The following is a 21,195-nucleotide window of genomic DNA, read 5'->3' on the forward strand; positions in this document are numbered from 1 at the left end:
ACTAACATGCAATCATGCCTGCGGTAATATATTCATTTAACAATTAAAACATGGGCATACCTTTTGTAGAGACAGGAAGTAATGATCACCCAGCTAGTACTAGTACTTGTGTTGACAAGAAACTCGTGTAAACTCGTAAACCAACTTCTCCTTCTGGTACACTCACAGATCTTATTAGCTTTCGTGCTGATAACGTGTTACAAACTAATATAGAATATATTATATAGAGAGCATTACAAGAACAAAATTACTAAGAGAATAGAGAAGATTTTCATTTCATATCTCAATCACATATCTTACAATGGTTTATATAGGGCTAGAGTTTGTAGGTTACAAGTAGCATGAAAAGCCAAATGGTGTAAAATGAAAAGCCAAAGGGTGTGAGAATTAATGGGGTAAGTTGTAAGGTTAAAAGTCATTCAAATATATAACAGATTTGAAATTATGAATAAAAATTACACATTTTTGAAATGTCTGTGATAGGCATATTTATGGTGTGCATTAATTTGAAGACTTGTTTATAATGCCAACTAGAAAATTCGACCAAGTTATTTGGGCCATGCTCCCCTGCTCCTATCGTATCATTTTTTTCAAAAACAATTGATGTCAAAATCCATCGTTTCCGGTGTAGATTATTTTAGTGGCGGGATTTTCAAATTATTGTGAAAATTTGAATCTATAATTTTGAAATTTAATTTTTTATAAAAGCGACCAAAGATCCGGTGGATTTTAAATAAATTCCACCGAAATACTTAAATTTCACCCTCTTAAAAGCCCCCAACCTATTTCAGTGGATTTTATCTAAAAGCAACCGAATTCGGTTGATTATAACTAAAATCCACTGATTTTTAATGGTGGATTTTACTGATTTTTGTTGTAGTGATACTATCAATAAAATATTAATTTTATTCACTTTTTAAATTATATAGTACGTGTAAATTTAAATCAAAGTTTGATCAAGCTCCCGAATAATATGAACATGTATTTAGGCTTAAAAGTAGTACATGTTCGTGTTCGGGAAACAAAGCACATAGGTAGGCCTGTAAATGGAGAGGGGATCCGCTCCGATCCAGGTCCTTTTTACTGGATATGGACTGACCTGAAAATTATCTGATCCGTAACCCGATCCGATATGGGACATTTGAATAATAAATGGATTGGATATGGATTTAAGTCGATCTGATCCGGTTATCCATGACCCGATCCGTTTAATTATATATAAATATATAATATAATATAATATAACATAACATAATATATTTATAATAAATAGTATATAATCTAACATCTAAGTATCTAACTAGTTGGTAGGCCTAACCCTAAACCTAATACTTATAACATGAACTTATATATTCCTTATTCAAGTTTTATGCAAAAGCACGCCCGATAACTTCAATCCAAAATCAAACCTTAATTTTCATTATTAATCATGGTTGTAACGCCCTAGTCTCACATCGAGGAGATTTGAGACTTCTGTTCAGTTTATAAGGCAAAGTAGTACTACTTTGTGCACCAACAAATCATGATCTTTTGGGGGCCTGTGGTGGGCCAGTTGTAACCCAAGTTGGCTGCATTTGGGACAGTAGGCTTCGGCTTATTTCGGACTCGGAATCCGGACTCGACCCGGTTTTCGAAAAAGGCTCGGGATTTGACCCGGGTTGTCACATTTGGTATCAGGGCCGACTCTCGAAAGCTTGAAGAATCAAGTTGCCGGAGGTGAGGACACGAAGGCTGGTGGTATTATCCCATAATGGCAAGAGGTCCGGAGGTGGGGACACGAAGCCAGCCAGTATTATCCCACAATGGCTAGAGAGGTACGGTCTTGGACCTATGGGATGTCTGTTTCGGCCCTGACGAGGATGTCAGGAGTTTAAGTGGGGGAGTTTGTAACGCCCCAGTCCCACATCGAGGAGATTTGATACTTCTGTTCAGTTTATAAGGCAAAGTACTACTACTTTGTGCACCAACAAATCATGATCTTTTGGGGGCCTGTGGTGGGCCAGTCGTAACCCAAGTTGGCTGCATTTGGGACAGTAGGCTTCGGCTTATTTCGGACTCGGAATCGGGACTTGACCCGATTTTCGAAAAAGGCTCGGGATTTGACCCGAGTGGTTACATTTGGTGTTTGTAACATCCCACATCGATAAGAATAAGAGTATTTGTGTCCTTTATAGATACAAGTCAACAACTAATGTGTACCAAATTGCTAGCTTTTTCAGCTGACCTGTGGTGGGTTGTTGGGTCCGGTACACATTCAGTTGTGGGCTTGGGTATCACAAATGGTATCAGAGCTCTGCCCGGCCGGAAGTGCAGAGGCATTGCCCGGGTTCCGTATGTGTGTTTGTGAGATCGATGAGGACGTCGATCCTATAAGAGGGGGTGTTTGTAACATCCCACATCGATAAGAATAAGAGTATTTGTGTCCTTTATAGATACAAGTCAACAACTAATGTGTACCAAATTGCTAGTTTTTTCGGACTGACCTGTGGTGGGTTGTTGGGTCCGGTACATATTCGGTTGTGGGCTTGGGTATCATAATGGTACGTTTATTTATTAATTCTTTCTTTGATTTTCCTATTCAACAATATATCTGATTTTTATTTAGTATTTTCTTTTGTTCTCTTTTTCAGGCTAATGGAAGTCATGATATTGCTATAGGTAACGATCTAACTGATAAAAGTGCTGAAAATCAGATTATAGTGGATGTAGATGCTGATGTAAATACAGACGCGATGGTGGATCTAAAAAAAAGAGGAAGAGAACATCAAAGGTATGACTTGATTTTACAAAGTTTAAAGATGCTAAGGGGAATGATAAGACGTTATGTAAGCACTGTAAAAGACCATTTGTCGGAGATAGTAATTCAGGAACAAGTCATTTGGCTCAACATATTAAGAGGTGCAACACAAAAATTTATAAAGACAGTGGGCAAAAATCAATTATGACTATGAAAAAATCAGAGGGTTCTACTGGGATTGAAACATTAATTAAATTTGATCAAGAGAAGAGTAGAATGGATCTAGCAAAAATGGTGATCCAGCATAATTATCCATTTAATATAGTTGATCACGAGTTCTTTGAGAATTTTTGTAAAGTATTACGACTAGAATTTAAACTTGTGACTTGAAACACAGTGAGATCCAATATAATCAAAATGTATGGAGAGATGGAAAAAAGGCTGTACGAAAAGATTGATAATATAGGTTGTAAAATCACACTTACGACTGATATTTGGAAATCCGAGGCATAAAATTTTGCATATCCATGTCTAACTGCACATTATATTGATAATGAGTGGGAGTTACAAAAAATAATCTTAAATTACAAATGGATTGTATGGCCACATGATGGAGAGTCTTTATTCATATTTATCTCGCAATTAATCATGTAGTAGGATTTAGATAAGAAATTATTTTCTAAGGTTGTTGACAATGCATCTTCAAATGATAGTATCGTTAGGCATTTAAAATCTTGGCTTTCTGATAGAGTTCTGTGTGCTGGTGACTTCTTTTATGTGCATTGTAGTGCACATATTCTAAAATTGATTGTTCAAAATGGTTTGATTTTAATTAAACAACTTTTATATAATATTCGTGGAATTGTGAGGTATTTAAACAAGTCGCCTTACAGAAAATAAAAGTTTAATTTAGTCGTGAGTCAATTAAAGTTACATGGAAAAAATAGGTTCATGTGGCTGTCCAATATAGGTGGGATTTTACATATGATATGCTTGATGTTGCTTTGAATTATGAAGAAGTATTTAAATATATAGAGGGCATGGATAAGAACTATAAGTTTAATCCCTCAAAAGAAGGGTGGAAAGTGGCTCGTTTAGTGCATGATTGTTTAAAAATGTTTAAGGACGCTACTGTACATTTTAGTGGAACCAAGTACCCTACTACAAATATGTTTTCCCCAGATATTTTTGACATCAAAATGGAACTGATGGAGTTGAAAAACAGCCTAGAAGAGTTTCTTCGGTTGATGGCAGGCCTAATGAGCATAAAATTTTCAAAGTATTGGGACGAATGTAGTTTGTGTTTAGCTATTTCCGTTGTTCCTGATCCTAGATACAAGATGGATAATATTGAATATTATTATAATAGGTTGTATGGTAAGGATGTCTCGTATTCACGTGTAGAGAAAGTCCGAACATCTTTTTTTGATCTTTACATTGATTGTGGAGGGAGAGTTACTTCCACGGAAAGCATAATTGGTGATATAGGGACCGATGATCTTATGCATAGTATTTGTGGAACACACTTTACGACTACAAAAAATATTGAATTAAGTGACTCAAGAAGTGAAAAGAAAGAGAATGATTGATTGATTCTCGACATGTTCCCAAATCAGAATTTGATCAGTACCTAGAAGAGGAAACCCATCCAATGGATGACAAATTTAATATATTGACATGATGGGCAGTCAATGGTTCAAGATTTTCGACGATAAGTAAAATTGCAAGAGATGTTCTAGCTCATGTACCAGCGACAACAATTGCGTCCGAATTAGCTTTTAGCATAGATGACAAAGTAATTGATGAAAGCCGTTCTTGTTTACTTCCTGATGAAGAAGTAAGCCACTTTTAATATTTTAGTTAGATATTATTGATTAAATCTTATTTTTTATTTAACACATATTTGTATGATTTAACTTATTTTTTTTCCAGATTTAACATTACAAATGTACCCAAGTGAAAGAGAAGAAACAAGTGCAAAAACTCCTTTTATTTTGTGAATCATGAATATAGGTGACTCTTTTATCGTGATCTCATTCTTCTGATATAATAATGTAATGTTTTTTTATCTCTGTATTTTTATATTATTTATTTTTTGGAAATCTTGTTTTATTTGTCGGAAGTCTGGAACTCTGGAACCGGGCTGAATATAGGTGATATTGCAAATGGCAGACTATAGCACAGTCCATAATGTATCAGCGTTATATTTAGCAGATCAGAATTCAATAGCAATGGCAAATAGTCGATATAAAGTTTTAGCAATATAGGAATTTATAATGTTTATGGTGTTTCACAACTTAAAGACTTGCTAAGCTAGTATGCTCATTGTGTTTTTTAAACTGTAAATAAGTTATGATTTATAATCTTTCACCGAGTTGAACGATTTTGATAACTAATCTTTTTGATTTATATACCTTCCTGTGATTTAATTCCGTTGTTTATGTTCTCTATTTTGTGTTTTACTTTAAGACGAAAGGCAACCTTTAAGATGAGTTTGTAGAATCTGTTAAGTTGTTAATTAAATTTCAATCTAAACAAGCAAAATCATGTCAATTATGACGAGGATGTGGTTTTAGCATTAACACATCATAAGACATTTTTCTTTTATTTGAACATGAACGTAAAAAGACGAGAACTCTAGATATAGATGTTAAAAGAGATATGAATTTAAGTGACAGAGGCCTTGAAATCACGTATGAAGTTAGAAGGCCTTGGCAGTTCGAAAGGTGTTATACTATTACTACTCTGCTGATGGATCGCATAGTGGAGTGCAGCTGAAGTATTTTGAATCGTCAGGGGTGCTCTGCAATCACTCACATGTAGCTCTTAAATGCTTGCATATTAATAAGATTCCAGATCATTATGGATTATAGAAGGGCAAGAATATGCCCCTTGGTCCTGTTGAAGGAGTTCATTTTCTTATAAAGAATTAAGAGAAATGTGGGCAGTCTTTTCCACATTGCAGAGAGTTTAATAGGTTAGTTTACCAAATGATTTTTTTTATTTTTTCTTAACTATATATATAAATATGTGTGTGTGTGAATATCTGTTCAATACTGCTTATTTTTTGCTTCATTTCTTTATGATGTATTGAAGGTTACTTAATATTTGCAATATTTTTCCTTTTCATTGTTCAGCAAAATGCTTAGTTTGTATAGTAAGAGACTCTGTGTTCTTAGTCATCTTAAGTTATAGATAATGATCTTGTCACTCTTGGTAAAGCTCCTTGTCTTGCATGTAAATTCTCTTTATTCGTTCTTTTACACTTTACTATGGTGCCAGGCCTGCAGGTCCTGGACATATAAGTGCTTCTCAAGCTGATACGCCTTTTGGAATGTGTGAAGTAGTTAAATGATTTTTTTTTAATTCATTATTCTGAACTCCACTCTCTCTATTTTGTCTAGTGAAAATCGCATTCTAGCTTAGTCGCTTATTATGATTTGTAAACTCGGCTTTTTTTATAAATCGAGTTTTCCCTTCTCAGGCTGGCGAGTTTTTTCATTCAGCCCTATGTAAAGCTATAATACAACAAAGAGAATCAGGATCACAACAGGGTGGTGAATACTTGGAAGCACCTGCAGCACTTGGAGGAGCATGTACTATTTTCACCCAAATTTCTTTTAGGAATTTTCCCTGTCATTTATTGTTACAGTGGATTAACTTCTTGTGCAGGAATTGCATTCTAATATGTATATGCAAGTTAAGTTGGGATTTCTCACTAGCCTTGTCCCAAAACGGAAATCCATGGCTATAATGGAGTTTTGATCATTATTTTTATTTTGGATGCATATATCACATTTTAAAAACTTCAATACCATGAAACAAAACTAAAATTATTAGCTCTCAGTCCAGTTAAGATGGGAATGCCTTATTACTTGTTGTTGCTGCATACAAAGTTATTTAATGCATGAGATCTGGTATTAATTTAGCTTGTAGTATAGTTATTCTAACCCGAATTTATTTATTTGCAATATAGGGAAGTTAATGCTGGTGCATATTTTTTTTAATTGTGTACATTTATTTTCTTTTTAGTTTTATAGAAAAGAATATCAAACTAAATATATAGTTTTACAAGGTGAAGTGAGTGTGCTGTTGTTCATGTTAAATAAGGGTGAATGTTGATTAGCTAAAAATTATTAGTAATTATAAATAAATTAATGAATATCCGAAATCTGATCCTTTATCCATTAAATTAAATACAGCAGATATGAATTAACATGTAAAATATCTGAATTGTGACCCGATATACACGATATTTAATATACACGATATCCAAAAATTTTGAACTGCTCGCAAGGGTTGGTTCAGTTGGTAAAAAGAGGGGATAACTATTATTTTGGTCAAAAATTCGAACCCCACCGGAGGAAAATTTATAATTATGCCTCCTGAGTCAGAGTCTGTCGCTTAAATGCGGTTTACCTTGATTCACGTGATTTGCAGACTATTACGTCGCTTAAATGCGGTTTAACTTGGTACCTCAAACAACTTATACTTTTTATACTGATAATATTACTGAGTTGAGATTATATCTTAAAACCATGTTTATTAGTTACAAAGATCAAACTTTAACATGTGAAAGACTAACTTCTGAAAATCTTGCTTATAAGAAAAGGAATGACTATTTGGAAAAAGAGTTAGTTATGTTCCATCAAACTCAGAAAGAAAGAGATTATGCTTTTTATGTTAGAGATGAATTGCTAAAATTGAATCAATCTCTAAAAATTGAGTTAGAAAAAGAAAGAGAGATTATCAGGACTCGGACTAACTCTGGCAGAACAACTCAGAACTTATTAAGTAGTGAAAACTGGAAAGAGGGCTTAGGTTATGGAGATGATAAAAGTGTTGTGTGACCTAACATAATATGCCTTTTGGAATGTGTGAAGTAGTTGAATGATTTTATTTTTTTTAATTCATTATTCTGAACTCCACTATCTCCATTTTGTCTGGTGAAAATCGCATTCTAGCTTAGTCGCTTATTATGATTTGTAAACTAGGCTTTTTTTATAAATCGAGTTTTCCCTTCTCAGGTTGGCGAGTTTTTTCATTCAGCCCTATGTAAAGCTACAATACAAGAAAGAGAATCAGGATCACGACAGGGTGGTGAATACTTGGAAGCACCTGCAGCACTTGGAGGAGCATGTACTATTTTCACCCAGATTTCTTTTAGAATTTTTCCCTATCGTTTATTGTTACAGTGGATTAATTTATTGTGCAGGAATTGCATTATAATCTATATATGCAAGTTAAGTTGGGATTTCTCACTGGCCTTATCCCAAAAAGGAAATCCATGGCTATAATGGAGTTTTAATGATTATTTTTATTTTGGATGCATATATCACATTTTAAAATTTTCAATATAGTGAAACAAAATTAAACTTATTAGCTCTCAAGCCAGTTAGATGAGAATGCCTTATTGCTTGATGTTGTTGCATACACACAGTTGTTTAATGCCTGAGATATGGTATTAATTTAGCTTGTAGTATAGTTATTCTAACCCGAATTTATTTATTTACAATATAGGCAAGTTAATGCTTGTGCATATTTTTTTCAATTGTGTGCATTTATTTTCTTTTTAATTTTATAGAAAAGAATATCAAACTAAATATATAGTTTTATAAGGTGAAGTGAGTGTGTTGTTGTTCATGTTAAATAAGGGTGAGTGTTGATTAGCTAAAAATTATTAATAAATATAAATAAATTAATGAATATCCGAAATCCGATCCATTATCCATTAAATTAAATGCAGCATATATGAATTGACATGTAAAATATCTGAATTGTGACCCGATCCGATCCGAATCAAATAAACTTAAATGGATTTGGATATGAATTTAGGCGAATTCGATCCGTTAACGGACCTACGGATAAAAAAAATACCCATAAACAAAAATGATGTTCAAGTGAATAGGCCTCACCATCTTCCAATTTTCCAAAACAACATCAATTCGGGGTAAGATTGATAAATGAAAAGTTGTTTTTAATAGAATTAGGTTCTATGCAAGTCAATTTTGGTTAAAGAAAATCCGTTTTTACACATATTTAATAAACACGATATCCAAAAATTTTGAATCGCAATGGTTTGCTCAGTTGGTTAAAAGAGGGGATAACTATCCTCTTGGTCAAAGATTTGAACCCCACCGGAGGAAAATTTATGATTATACCTCATGAGTCAGAGTCTGTTGCTTAAATGCTGTTTACCTACGTGGTTTGCAGACTATTACGTCGCTTAAATGCAGTTTATCTTGGTTCACGTGATTTGCAGGCTATTACGTGAGCCCGTAGGGTTTACCCCGTGCGCACCGAAGGATAGCGGCTGCGAGTTAACTAGCATAAAAAAATTGAACTTACTTGACATATTATGATTCACCTATTTAATTTTACACTAGATTTTGAATGCTACCATTTTTAATATTTTTTATTTTTTTTTAATATTTATAATCCACAACTACGGTGCTGATAAAAAATTAAATATATCAAAATTAGTTTGGACTTTGATATTTATAAGTACATACTCATTGAGTTTTATGATCCTCAGTTGGTACATAAGTCATAAATATAAATGCTTTTTAATATTAATGCACATGAGGCATATTTTTAATTACATAAAATAATTCAAATATTTCTAGTTCTTTAAATAAATTGTGGGCATTTTTCTCTATTTGTTTTGATTGTTACAATCTGCCGTTTAAATTCATTAACGCGTCTACTAAAATCCTGATACGTTTACAAATTGTAGACGATTCGTAACGTCCATTATTAAATTATTCTTCAATAATACACCAAAAAATCTCAATTGGTTCTTTAAAAAAAAATATTCCACCCCTTTATTCTGCACGATCTCCTCCTCCAATACATCCACTTATCATCCTATATATTCTCACACACACAACCTCTTCGTTACCTGCACTAACACAAAACCATTCTAAGTAACACCACCGGAAAATGACGTCACAACTCATCCAAAACCACCGTGAGAACGCCGAGATAGTCACCGACGAGGCCCTTTGCAAGAAAAAATCAAAAGAGCTTCTCCAAAGCATCAACTTACCAACGGGCTTACTACCGCTAAACGACGTCGTTGAGGTAGGTCATAACCATGCAACAGGGTTTGTGTGGCTTAAACAAAAGAAGAAAAAGGAGCATTTATTCCGTGCGATAGGGCGCAAGACAAGCTACGATACGGAAGTGACTGCGTTCGTTGAGAACCGTCGGATGATGAAGTTGACAGGTGTCAAGACTAAGGAGCTTTTTATTTGGGTCAGTCTTTCGGATATCCGAATTGATGACCCGAGTTCGGGGAAGATTACGTTTGGTACCCCTACTGGAATTTCTAGGAGCTTTCCTGTCACGGCTTTCGAGGAAGAAGAGGATTAGAAGTAAGGTTTTGAAAAGTCAATGTGTTTTTAGTTACTATGTTAAAAAGTCAATGTGTTTTTAGTAATCTACTTTAACTTGAACTTGTCTTTTCGGTTTCTGATCTACTAAAAAAAGATCTACTTTGTGTTCGTGTTTTGATTCGTGCTTGACAAATATATATAATTGGATCCATAATATTCTCTCCATCCCAAATTAATTGTCAATTTTAACTTTTAAGCGTATTTATTTTAAGATGATTTGATTGTATATCTCCTTTTTTTTATGAACAAAAGTTTAAATCTTAATTTTATTCACAATTTTTTTAAAAAATAATTAATGGAAATATGCGGTTAAAACACCTTAAAATTATGTGCAAAAATTAAAGAGACAACTAATTTGGGATAGAGAGAGTAATATTTAAATTAATCTTGATAAATTAATAATTTGTAAATAAGATAATTTAAGTGGTTAAAAAATGTTCATATCTTATTCAATTCTTGCATTTTCCCGGATTTGTTAAACTGATTAATGTATACAAGTTTAATTAGTCAAAAACAAATAACTCCCATTTATAAATTTTATGTACTAATAAATAATTGAGATTTGTATTAATATAATACTTTTATAAAATTGTAATTGTTCGGACATACGATATGAACAAATTATTCTCAATCACTAATAAATTAATTACATATGCTTAGTTACACCAAAACTAATGTAAACTAATGTTATACAGAACGGTCTATATTACTATTTTTTTCAAAATTTTTAATTGGGATTAGAGTAATTGACCAAGTAAAACTATGGAGGCGTTTAGATGCATCATCAGAATGAGAATAAGAATGAGAATTGGGAATGAAAATGGAGGGTATGGGAATGAGGGTGAATGAGAATGAAATGTAAACCCAAGAGGTATGGTGGGTTTGATTTACCCACTAAGAGGAAATAGATGAAATAGAGTTCTCATTTCCCGGTAATCCAAACACTATCACATGGGTTTAAGGTTCTGATTCCCGTTAACCGGACATATTAACCATCAACCAAACACCCCCTATAATTTAAAAAGTTCTCCCCGATATCTTGTAAAATGATTGTAATTTAGTAGATAAGTAGACTATGACTATGTATGTAGTAGTTTAATAATTTATTATTTTGACAGACATATAACACTATTTATTTATATTTTTAATAACCAAAATTGGAGAATAATCATTGAATCAAATTATATCCCTTTTCAATTATATATATATATATATAGACTCTTACTCCAATACAAACTAAATTAAAATACAAACTACAAACTACACCTCCCACACACAACTACACATAATTCCCTCCATTTTTAATTGAATTTTTTCCGTCAATTAGTGAATTCTTTTTAAAATCACTATATGTTTTCACATCATCCAACAATCAGTATTAATACCATATTTGATATGTTTCGACGATAAATTACTAATTATGTTAACGAGAATCACTAAAAGTACTGGTTCTGGAATTGGTACTGATTTCAGTTTACTGATTTGGGTAAGTTTAAATACTGATTTGTCGTTAAAATATAGGAAATATGCTATGAAAATCGATGAGTGGGAGATGAATAAAAATTCGGTGAATTTTTTTTTTTTAAAAAGTTAACCAACTAACGGGAAAAGTAAAATTAAAAATGAAGGAGAAAGTGATTAAACATGTGGATCTCATTGATTTGTAGTTTGGTTTGTATTTGAGCACTTGCCTATATATATATATATATATATATATATATATATATATATATATATATATATATATATATATAGTCAAGTGCTCAAATACAAACTAATATTAGAATACAAATTACAATCCAATAAGAATCACATGTTTAATCCATTACTCTCTCCTTCATGTGTACTATATATTCATGTATATATTCCCCTCTTCGTTTTTAATTTGACTTTTCCTGTTAGTCGGTTAACTTTTTTTTAAAAATAACTTCACCGTATTTGCATAGCATATTTGTTATATTTTGACGAGAAATCAGTATTTAATCTTAACTAAATCACTAAGCTCAAATCAGTACTATTCCAGGAACCAGTTGATTTTAGTGATTCTCAGAGGATTAGTTGCTGATTTATCGCCGAAATATATCAAATATGGTATTCATACTGATTGTTGGAGAATGTAGAAAAATATAGTGAAGTTAGATTTTAAAAAGAGTTCACCAATTAACGGGAAAAATTCAATTAAAAATAGAGGGAATTAGATTTTACATTTTCCAAACATTTAAGAAATTAAGAATATTTTAAATATAATTTAATAAAAACAAAAAAAAAACATTAGAAAAATTTATAGATTATTGTTAAAAATTGAGTATAATATATTACAAAATTTTAAAATAATATAGATAAAAAATTATCAAAGACCTATTTGAATAACTTTCAAAAAGTTGTAATCTCGCATTATTTATATTCATAATAAATTCAATTTGTATCAAATTTTCAAGATTTATGATTATATTAAAAAGGCCCTTTCATTTGCCAGTAACTTTTATTCATGTAATTTATAAATTATTTTTTGCTTTTTTTCCTAAAAAATAAAAAAAATATAAAATTCTTTTTTAGTTTTGCATTCAGAATACATTTTATTCATTTATCGAGTCAGTATAATTCTATTTCTAATGAGCTTTATCATTTTCGAAATATTATTACGTTATCTGCAACTTTCATTTTTAATATATTTTAAAACAATATCATTTAGAAATTTGAATTTTTAATTAAAAATATTTTTTTAATGCAAAGGTTCAACGACACAATTTTTTTAGTTGAGGGTCAGAAATATTAAAAAGGATTGCTTAAGAGTTTAAATAAAAATTGTGTTAAACCTGAACGGTCAAATTGCAAGTAAACATTGCCGGTGACCAAAAAAATCCGAGATACAAAATATAATTATTGAAATCCTTAGTATCAAAGTGACAATTCATCGTGAGAGGATACACGGTGAAGGAGGAGATTCATCGTATGATTGTGGCTATGACCAGGAGTTTCCTTAAGACAATGAATCTACCATCGTACTTGTAGGCAGAATCGGTGAGACACTCTGTGTATGTACTAAACCGGTTGCCCATGCGTGCTTTGAAAGGAAAAACGCCTTATGAGGCATGGACGGGAACAAAGCCAAACTTGGAATATGTTAAGGTTTTCGGGTGTGTGTCACATATGAAGATTCTGAGTGTCAAGACTACTAAATTGGATGATCGTAGTAGGGTGGTGATAAATCTCGGGAAGGAGCTAGGAACGAAAGGGTATAGGCTGTATGACCCTGTGACTAAGAGGATATGTGTAAGTCGTGACGTTTTTGAAGAAAAGAAGGCATGGGATTGGGCTGGACACAATATACAGAGGGATGAGCACGGGACCCAGTTCACTGTGATTGGTTTTGAACAGGACTATGCAGCTGGTGCAAGTGATAACGTCAGTAGTCAAGAGTTATCACAGGGTAGCAGTGGCAGTGAAGGAGATCCAGAAACTGAAAGCAGAACAGAGTTTACCAGTCCTGTTCAGAGCTCACAGATGGAGACACACTCACCTGAATCAATACAAAGTTCAACCGGTTGGGGTACTATTGGCTCTAGCGAGGAAAGTGAACCACGAATGTTTAGACGGTTAAGTGAAGTGTATGAAGATGCTGAAGAAGTAGAGACCCCTGATGAGTTGATGCTTATGGGGGTGGACAAACCAATAAATTACGCTCAGGCATCACAGAAGCAAGAGTGGAAAACGGCGATAGAGCAAGAACTAAACGCAATTGAGAGAAATGAGACATGGCATTTGACAGAGTTACCATCGGGCAAGAAGGCAATAGGTCTGAAATGGGTATTTAAGTTAAAGAAAAACATCAAAGGAGAGATTGTCAAGTACAAGGCTCGAATTATCGCTAAAGGGCATGTCCAACAACAAGGAGTAGATTTTGAAGAATTATTTGCTCCTGTGACACGTTTGGAGACAATCAGATTGCTTTTGGCATTATCGGCAAAAAATGGCTGGAGTGTGCACCACTTGGATGTAAAATCAGCGTTTTTGAATGGAGATTTGAGGGAAGAAGTGTATGTCTCTCAACCTGAGGGGTTCGAGAAACAGGGACAAGAACACATGGTATACAAGCTATCGAAAGCTCTGTATGGCCTCCGCCAGGCCCCAAGGGCTTGGCACTCGAAGTTGAGCAAATGCTTGGAAGGTATGGGTTCACTACAAGGAAAACAAGCTTCAACAACGGTTTATGTCCGTTGTCTGATCCCTATTTTTCCGTTGACTATTGAGCCGCCGTCTGTTAGTTGGATCAGACAACGGCTGAAAAACGTTGTCTGAGATTATACAGACAATGATTATGGATTAAGCCTGTTGTATTACATCCAGAAAAGACAATGTTTTTTGCTTATTTTCGTCGTAACAAGCGACATTACTCAAGGGTTCTCACAAACACAGAAAACCGTTATGTAGGGTATAACATTAAAACCAATCCTACAACACTTATTGTTGTATAAATGTTGTTGTGTATCCAGATAGACAACAAAAATGAAATTGAGCTCGTAGAACTCTTGTAATAAATTTCTACACACAACAGTTTTGGATTTTAATGTATGTCATGATCTGATACATACAACTGTTTATTTGTCCAAACATATTGCATGAATACCTTTGATACAATATCTTAATATTTTATAGACAATGGTTTACTAGTGTTGTGAGAGTTAATTTTGTACCAAAGTTTTGTGTTCGAAAGCATTGTTTTAGTATTAAAGACATGATATTTTAATGAAGCTTGGTTGTTAAAAGCGTTGTCTTACACAAAATATAACAAGTAATCAAATGAAATTAACTTTGCAAATCTAAACAAAAGTTCTAAAGTTAATCCATGATCGAAAATCACAGCAACATAGTTATACAAAAGCTAAAAGCATATTGATATCACTACCTTCACGAGTCTAAGATTTCTACTACAAATTAAAGAAAATATAGAGTCTACAAGGATTTGATGTTGGCTACTCAGAGCTCACTTGGCCTTTTCAGCTTCTCTTCACGTCTTCCGCAAGAGCTATGTTGTCCTTGTAATATCATTACAGCATGTGATAGGCAATTTCCCAATCTGGAGAAAACAATCTTCAAAATAAATCGACAACATAATTACATAATTACATAATTATAACATAATTACATACAACATAATTACATAGAAAATTATTTATCCTTGTGACAAACTTTTGGATGTGATTGACCTAACTGTACACTAAATACTGTTAGATATCATAAAGGGATGTACACTAGATTTTTTTAAATAAGAAAGAGTAATTTGAGAGAGATTTAAAATCTGTAAGTTTTAAGAAAAATAGAACTTGGCACCTGGTTTTTTCTGTACATGTGGATGGTAGCAACTCTGTTGGTCAGGACTATCAACAGATCACTTGCTGAATTTATCCCTTTCCCCTCTCACCTGCATTATATGCCTAATGTCTGTGTGTATATATTTGATATGTGTATAAACCCCACACAAGAAATAGTTCTGGTTCTTCAGGAATATTCTCTTTATATCCCTCTCTAGTAGCTTCACATATTCCATGATCAGATTTGACCATAAAAGACAGCTTACACTTTGCATCATCCCCCAATCTTCTCTTCTGCCTTGACCTCGATTTCTTGCTAATAAGAGAAAGGAATCTAGTTCTGATCAGAAGGAAGTTTAAACACAATAATTTCCTGCTTACTTAAGACCTTAAAAAGTCTAGCATTTTAATGTTAAACCACCAACACTTTTTAATAAAAGATATTCAACCTAGTTACCTACAACAAATTTTATCTTGTGTAAGCTTAGAAACATACCTAGTTTAACATGTTAAGGATAGTTTCTCAAGTGAAAACATAATATTTGTGCTGAAAATTAAACTCATATTTGCAATTTTGTGTGGACAGAAGGAAGGCAGGCATACAGGAAGAAGTGTTCATGACTACATTGGCTAGATCTGGTCGTTGTTCAAGTGCACTGACAAAGTTTCGGGAAATGATATTGAGCATCTTCTTGAACTGAGATCTGTATCTTCTGTATAGAGCAAAGCCTGCCATCTGGGCAAGGAAACATAACATTAAATTTGATACCACTTTAGCAATTGTATATAATGATAAGAATTTCTTGATCATACTTCAATAAAGGCCTGCAGTGAAACAACAGTGTATAAATTGGCTGGAAGAGCATTCAAAAATCTGGCCATCCATGCCTAGCCTTCTTCAATTCCATGTGGGTTCTTAACTCCTTCAGCTTCTGTCTAAAAACCAACACGACTCACATAGTTTCCGTGATACCTAAAACTAGAAATGAGCAACTTGAAACTAAAAATGAGCAAGCACAATGACTCAAATATTCTGCAGACATTAGTGCTAGATCAAAGAGACACACCTGAACAAGTGCTCCATATAGCTTCATACATGACCTCACTCGTTCTACATATGTATCACCGTTTTTAAGCTTTCCATCTTCTTCTTGATATCCAATGGCTTTGTTGTAAGCTTCTTTTGTTTTAAATACTGACTCAGAGTAACTCATATACTTTGGAACACTGTATATGCAGACCCTATTTAATTCAGCAAGAAGAATTTCCATGGTTTGTGGAACCTAGAAACTTGTAAACATGTAAGACTTTTAACATTAATAATCTAAGCACCACATTTATTTCACTGATAGGAACAAGGACAGTAGAAGACGAAACACATAAAAACTAGATATCTCATCTTATGCAATGACATCCACGATTGAGCATGTCAAGCATCACTGACCTAATTTCTATAGCAGTTGATGTTATTCAGCCAAAAAATGTAACTGTGTCAGTTCTTAGCTGATCACATATTTGCATTTCATGTAGAGTGGTGGGAATCCTAAAATCATTACACAGTCCAGATGGATAATACCTTATACAGAGATGTTACGGAAACTATCATATAGCATTCATGCAAGTCATAACAGACACACCCACAAAACTGCTATTGGGAGAAGAAAAAATCACTAACATCTTAAATCACACAGAAACAAACCTACACAAATCATCAAAACACTCAATTTTTTTCTTGAGCTTCAATTTTCCCCTCCACATCCCCTTTACTTACTTGTACGCACAAAATAAGAACTAAAATCTGCACAAAATAAGAACTAAAATGAGAGAGAGAGAGAGAAAGAGAGAGAGAGAGAGAGAGAGAGAGAGAGAGAGAGAGTGATACCTCAAAATTAAAGACAAGCACCTTCCATTGAATTTACAAATAAGCCCTAAAGCCGTAGTTTTGAACACGAACTAAAACCCCAAATTGAAGTCGAATTGAAACCCTAAACGGAACCATACTCCATTAAAGAAACATACAAATCAATCAAAGGAGGCTCAAATCAAAGCAAATATTTATGTATGTATAGATTTTTCATAACAAGGAGAGTAGAGGGGGAGAAAGAGAGGGAGAGAGGGAAGGGGAGAGACCATACCCTAAATCAAAACTCTATACATAGGTAGGGGCAAAAAATGGAACTAAGAGTGGAGAGTGATGTTGAATGAAAGCAGTACCTTGAATCCATACACCAAAGCTCTAAATTACTCCTTTTTAATTGAAGATATAGAAGAGAAAGAGAGAGCTATACAAAGAAACATCAAAGACAATGAAAACAAATCAATAATCGATGAAACCTAATCCGAGAAAGAGAGGGAGAGGGAATTTATTCTCAGATCTAGATGTAAAGGGGGGAACGAAACTTTGTTAAGGGGGGAAATGAAAGATTGGCCCAAGGACCAAAACAAATTATTGGTTTCATATTATTAAAAAATTAAATTTTTAAATGATTGTTTTTCATATAATAATTTTACCAGATATTTTTAATCCTAACATGCAAGATTAATTTCAAATATTTTAATAATTTTTTCATATGACTAAAATTGATATATCCTAACATCCGTACGGTTGGATCGTCGAAAAAATCATTTGAAAAATCAATCTTGTAAATCGGGAACGAGTCTCGTTGTCCGGAGGAGTACTTTTACAAGATTTTTCTAATCCTGACGTGCAAGATGAATTTGAAATTTTTTAATAATTTTTTCATATGACTAAAATTGATATATCCTAACATCTGTTGGTTTGATCGTCGGAAAAATCATTTTAAAAATTAATCCTGTAAATCGGGAACGAGTCTCGTTATCGGGAGGGGTACTTTTACCAGATTTTTCTAATCCTGACATGCAAGATGAATTTCAAAATTTTTAATAATTTTTTCATATGACTAAAATTGATATATCCTAACATCCGTACGGTTGGATCTTCGAAAAAATCATTTGAAAAATTAATCTTGTAAATCAGGAACGAGTCTCGTTCTCGGGAGGGGTACTTTTACCGGATTTTTCTAATCCTGACGTGCAAGATGAATTTCAAATTTTTTAATAATTTTTACTTATGACTAAAATTGATATATCTTAACATCCGTACGGTTGGATTTTCGAAAAAATCATTTTAAAAATTAATCTTGTAAATCGAGAACGAGTCTCGTTGTCGGGAGGGGTACTTTTAATGGATTTTTCTAATCCTGACGTGCAAAATGAATTTCAAATTTTTTAGTAATTTTTTCATATGACTGAAATTGATATATCCTAGCATCCGTACGGTTGGATCGTCGGAAAAATCATTTTAAAAATTAATCCTGTAAATTGGGAACGAGTCTCGTTGTCGGGAGGGGTACTTTTACCAGATTTTTCTAATCCTGACATGCAAGATGAATTTCAAAATTTTTAAAAATTTGTTCATATGACTAAAATTGATATATCCTAATATCCGTATGGTTGAATTGTCGAAAAAATCATTTGAAAAATTAATCTTGTAAATCGGGAACGATTCTCGTTGTTGGGAGGGCTACTTTTACCGGATTTTTCTAATCCTGACGTGCAAGATGAATTTTAAATTTTTTAATAATTTTTACTTATGACTAAAATTGATATATCTTAACATCCGTACGGTTGGATCGTCAAAAAAATTATTTTAAAAATTAATCTTGTAAATCGGGAACGAGTCTCGTTGTCGGTAGGGGTACTTTTACCGGATTTTTCTAATCCTGACGTGCAAGATGAATTTCAAATTTTTTAATAATTTTTACTTATGACTAAAATTGATATATCTTAACATCCGTACGGTTGGATCGTCAAAAAAATCATTTTAAAAATTAATCTTGTAAATCGGGAACGAGTCTCGTTGTCAGGAGGGGTACTTTTACCAGATTTTTCTAATCCTGACGTGAAAGATGAATTTCAATTTTTTTAATAATTTTTACTTATGACTAAAATTGATATATCTTAACATCCGTACGGTTGGATCATCGAAAAAATCATTTTAAAAATTAATCTTGTAAATCGGGAATGCGTCTCGTTGTCGGGAGGGGTACTTTTACCGGATTTTTCTAATCCTGACGTGCAAGATGAATTTCAAATTTTTTAATAATTTTTACTTATGACTAAAATTGATATATCTTAACATCCGTACGGTTGGTTCGTCGAAAAAATCATTTTAAAAATTAATCTTGTAAATTGGGAACGAGTCTCGTTGTCGGGAGGGGTACTTTTACCAGATTTTTCTAATCTTGACATGCAAGATGAATTTTAAATTTTTTAATAATTTTTTCTTATGACTAAAATTGATATATCTTAACATCCATACGGTTGGATCGTTGAAAAAATCATTTTAAAAATTAATCATATAAACCGGAACGAGTCTCGTTGTCGGAAGGGGTACTTTTACCAGATTTAATTTTTCTAATCCTGACATGCAAGATGAATTTCAAATTTTTTAATAATTTTTTCATATGACTAAAATTGATATATCTTAACATTCGTACGGTTGGATCGTCGAAAAAATCATTTTAAAAATTAATCCTGTAAATCGGGAACGAATCTCGTGTTGGGAAGTAGCGCTTTTACCAGATTTTTCTAATCTTGACATTCGAGATGAATTTGAAATTTTTTAATACTTTTTTCATGTGACTAAAATGAGTATTTCTTAACATTCGTATGGTTGGATCCTCTAAAAAATTATTTAAAAAATTTGTCTTTTTTCATCAGGTATGAAAAAAAATCTAGTACGAGGCAACACCCAACGGTTTTCTATGAAAAAGTCTTGTCTGAAATAAATTGTGACAACAGTTTTTTTGAAAAAAACCGTTGTCTTAGATGATCAACTTTTTTAAATCTTACGGCTGATATTAAATCTACTTTTAATCAACGGCTCTAATTATACCAACTTAACAATCCAAGTGAATGTTTTTTCACCAATCACATGGTGCCACCTCATCACAAGCAACACTTAAGAAATTTCAAGAATCAGACTTACAAACAACTGTTTTCTTTGAAAAAAGGTCGTCTTAGATGAACACTGACAACATTTATAATATACACGTTATATCCCATCAATGTGATTATCTGTTGATGCTATTAATATTTGTGTAACGTCTAGTACTAATAGGTAAAAGAATTCAAAAATTTATGAAAAATATGATTTTAAATCTTAATACACACAAATTAATTTAGTGTAAGTTATTGGTTACTCATATAAATTAATTAACAGTGGCATATAAATTTTCCGAAAAAATTTTAAAACTAGTAAAAATATAGACAACGGTTTTTTCTAAAATCATGTTGTGGTAAGTTACTTTACATAAGTGTTTTTCAGGAAATGTCGTTGTTGGAATTCTACAACAGTTTTTTCTTTAAGACTGTCGTAGTATTACATATTTTACAACAGATTATAAATATCGATAACAGTTGTCTAACTGTTACAAGTGTTTTATTTTAAAAATACTTGTATAAGGTAGATTAATGCAACATGCTTTTTCGAAAAACACTTGTTTGGATTGAACAATTAACAATGTAAACTTGAAGCACTTGTGATTAATTTTTTTATTAATTATAAAGTAGATAATTAAACTATTTTGAAATATAAAATTTAAATATTTAATCTAGATGAAAGTGGATTTAATTAGAGTTTGTTGTTTTTAAAAAATTTAAAATGAATTGTCTGGAAATTATTTTTTTTGAAATTATTACTATTTTTATTATAATAAACTAGACA

General features: G+C 32.6%; 1 protein-coding gene across 1 annotated transcript; it reads left to right on the plus strand.

Moving 5' to 3' along the window:
* Positions 1 to 9,523: 9,523 nt before the first annotated feature.
* LOC141695232 (uncharacterized) lies at positions 9,524 to 10,252 on the plus strand. Its single transcript, XM_074499491.1, has one exon. The coding sequence runs from the start codon at positions 9,680 to 9,682 to the stop codon at positions 10,109 to 10,111; it is 432 nt and encodes a 143-aa protein (XP_074355592.1). The 5' UTR covers positions 9,524 to 9,679; the 3' UTR covers positions 10,112 to 10,252.
* Positions 10,253 to 21,195: the final 10,943 nt, after the last annotated feature.

This window comes from Apium graveolens, chromosome 11, assembly GCF_009905375.1.
Source record: "Apium graveolens cultivar Ventura chromosome 11, ASM990537v1, whole genome shotgun sequence".
NCBI lineage: Eukaryota > Viridiplantae > Streptophyta > Magnoliopsida > Apiales > Apiaceae > Apium > Apium graveolens.

What these genes read in the sequence shown, in the direction of transcription:
- LOC141695232 (XM_074499491.1), top strand. Translation starts at nt 9,680, where the DNA reads ATGACGTCACAACTCATCCAAAACCACCGTGAGAACGCCGAGATAGTC.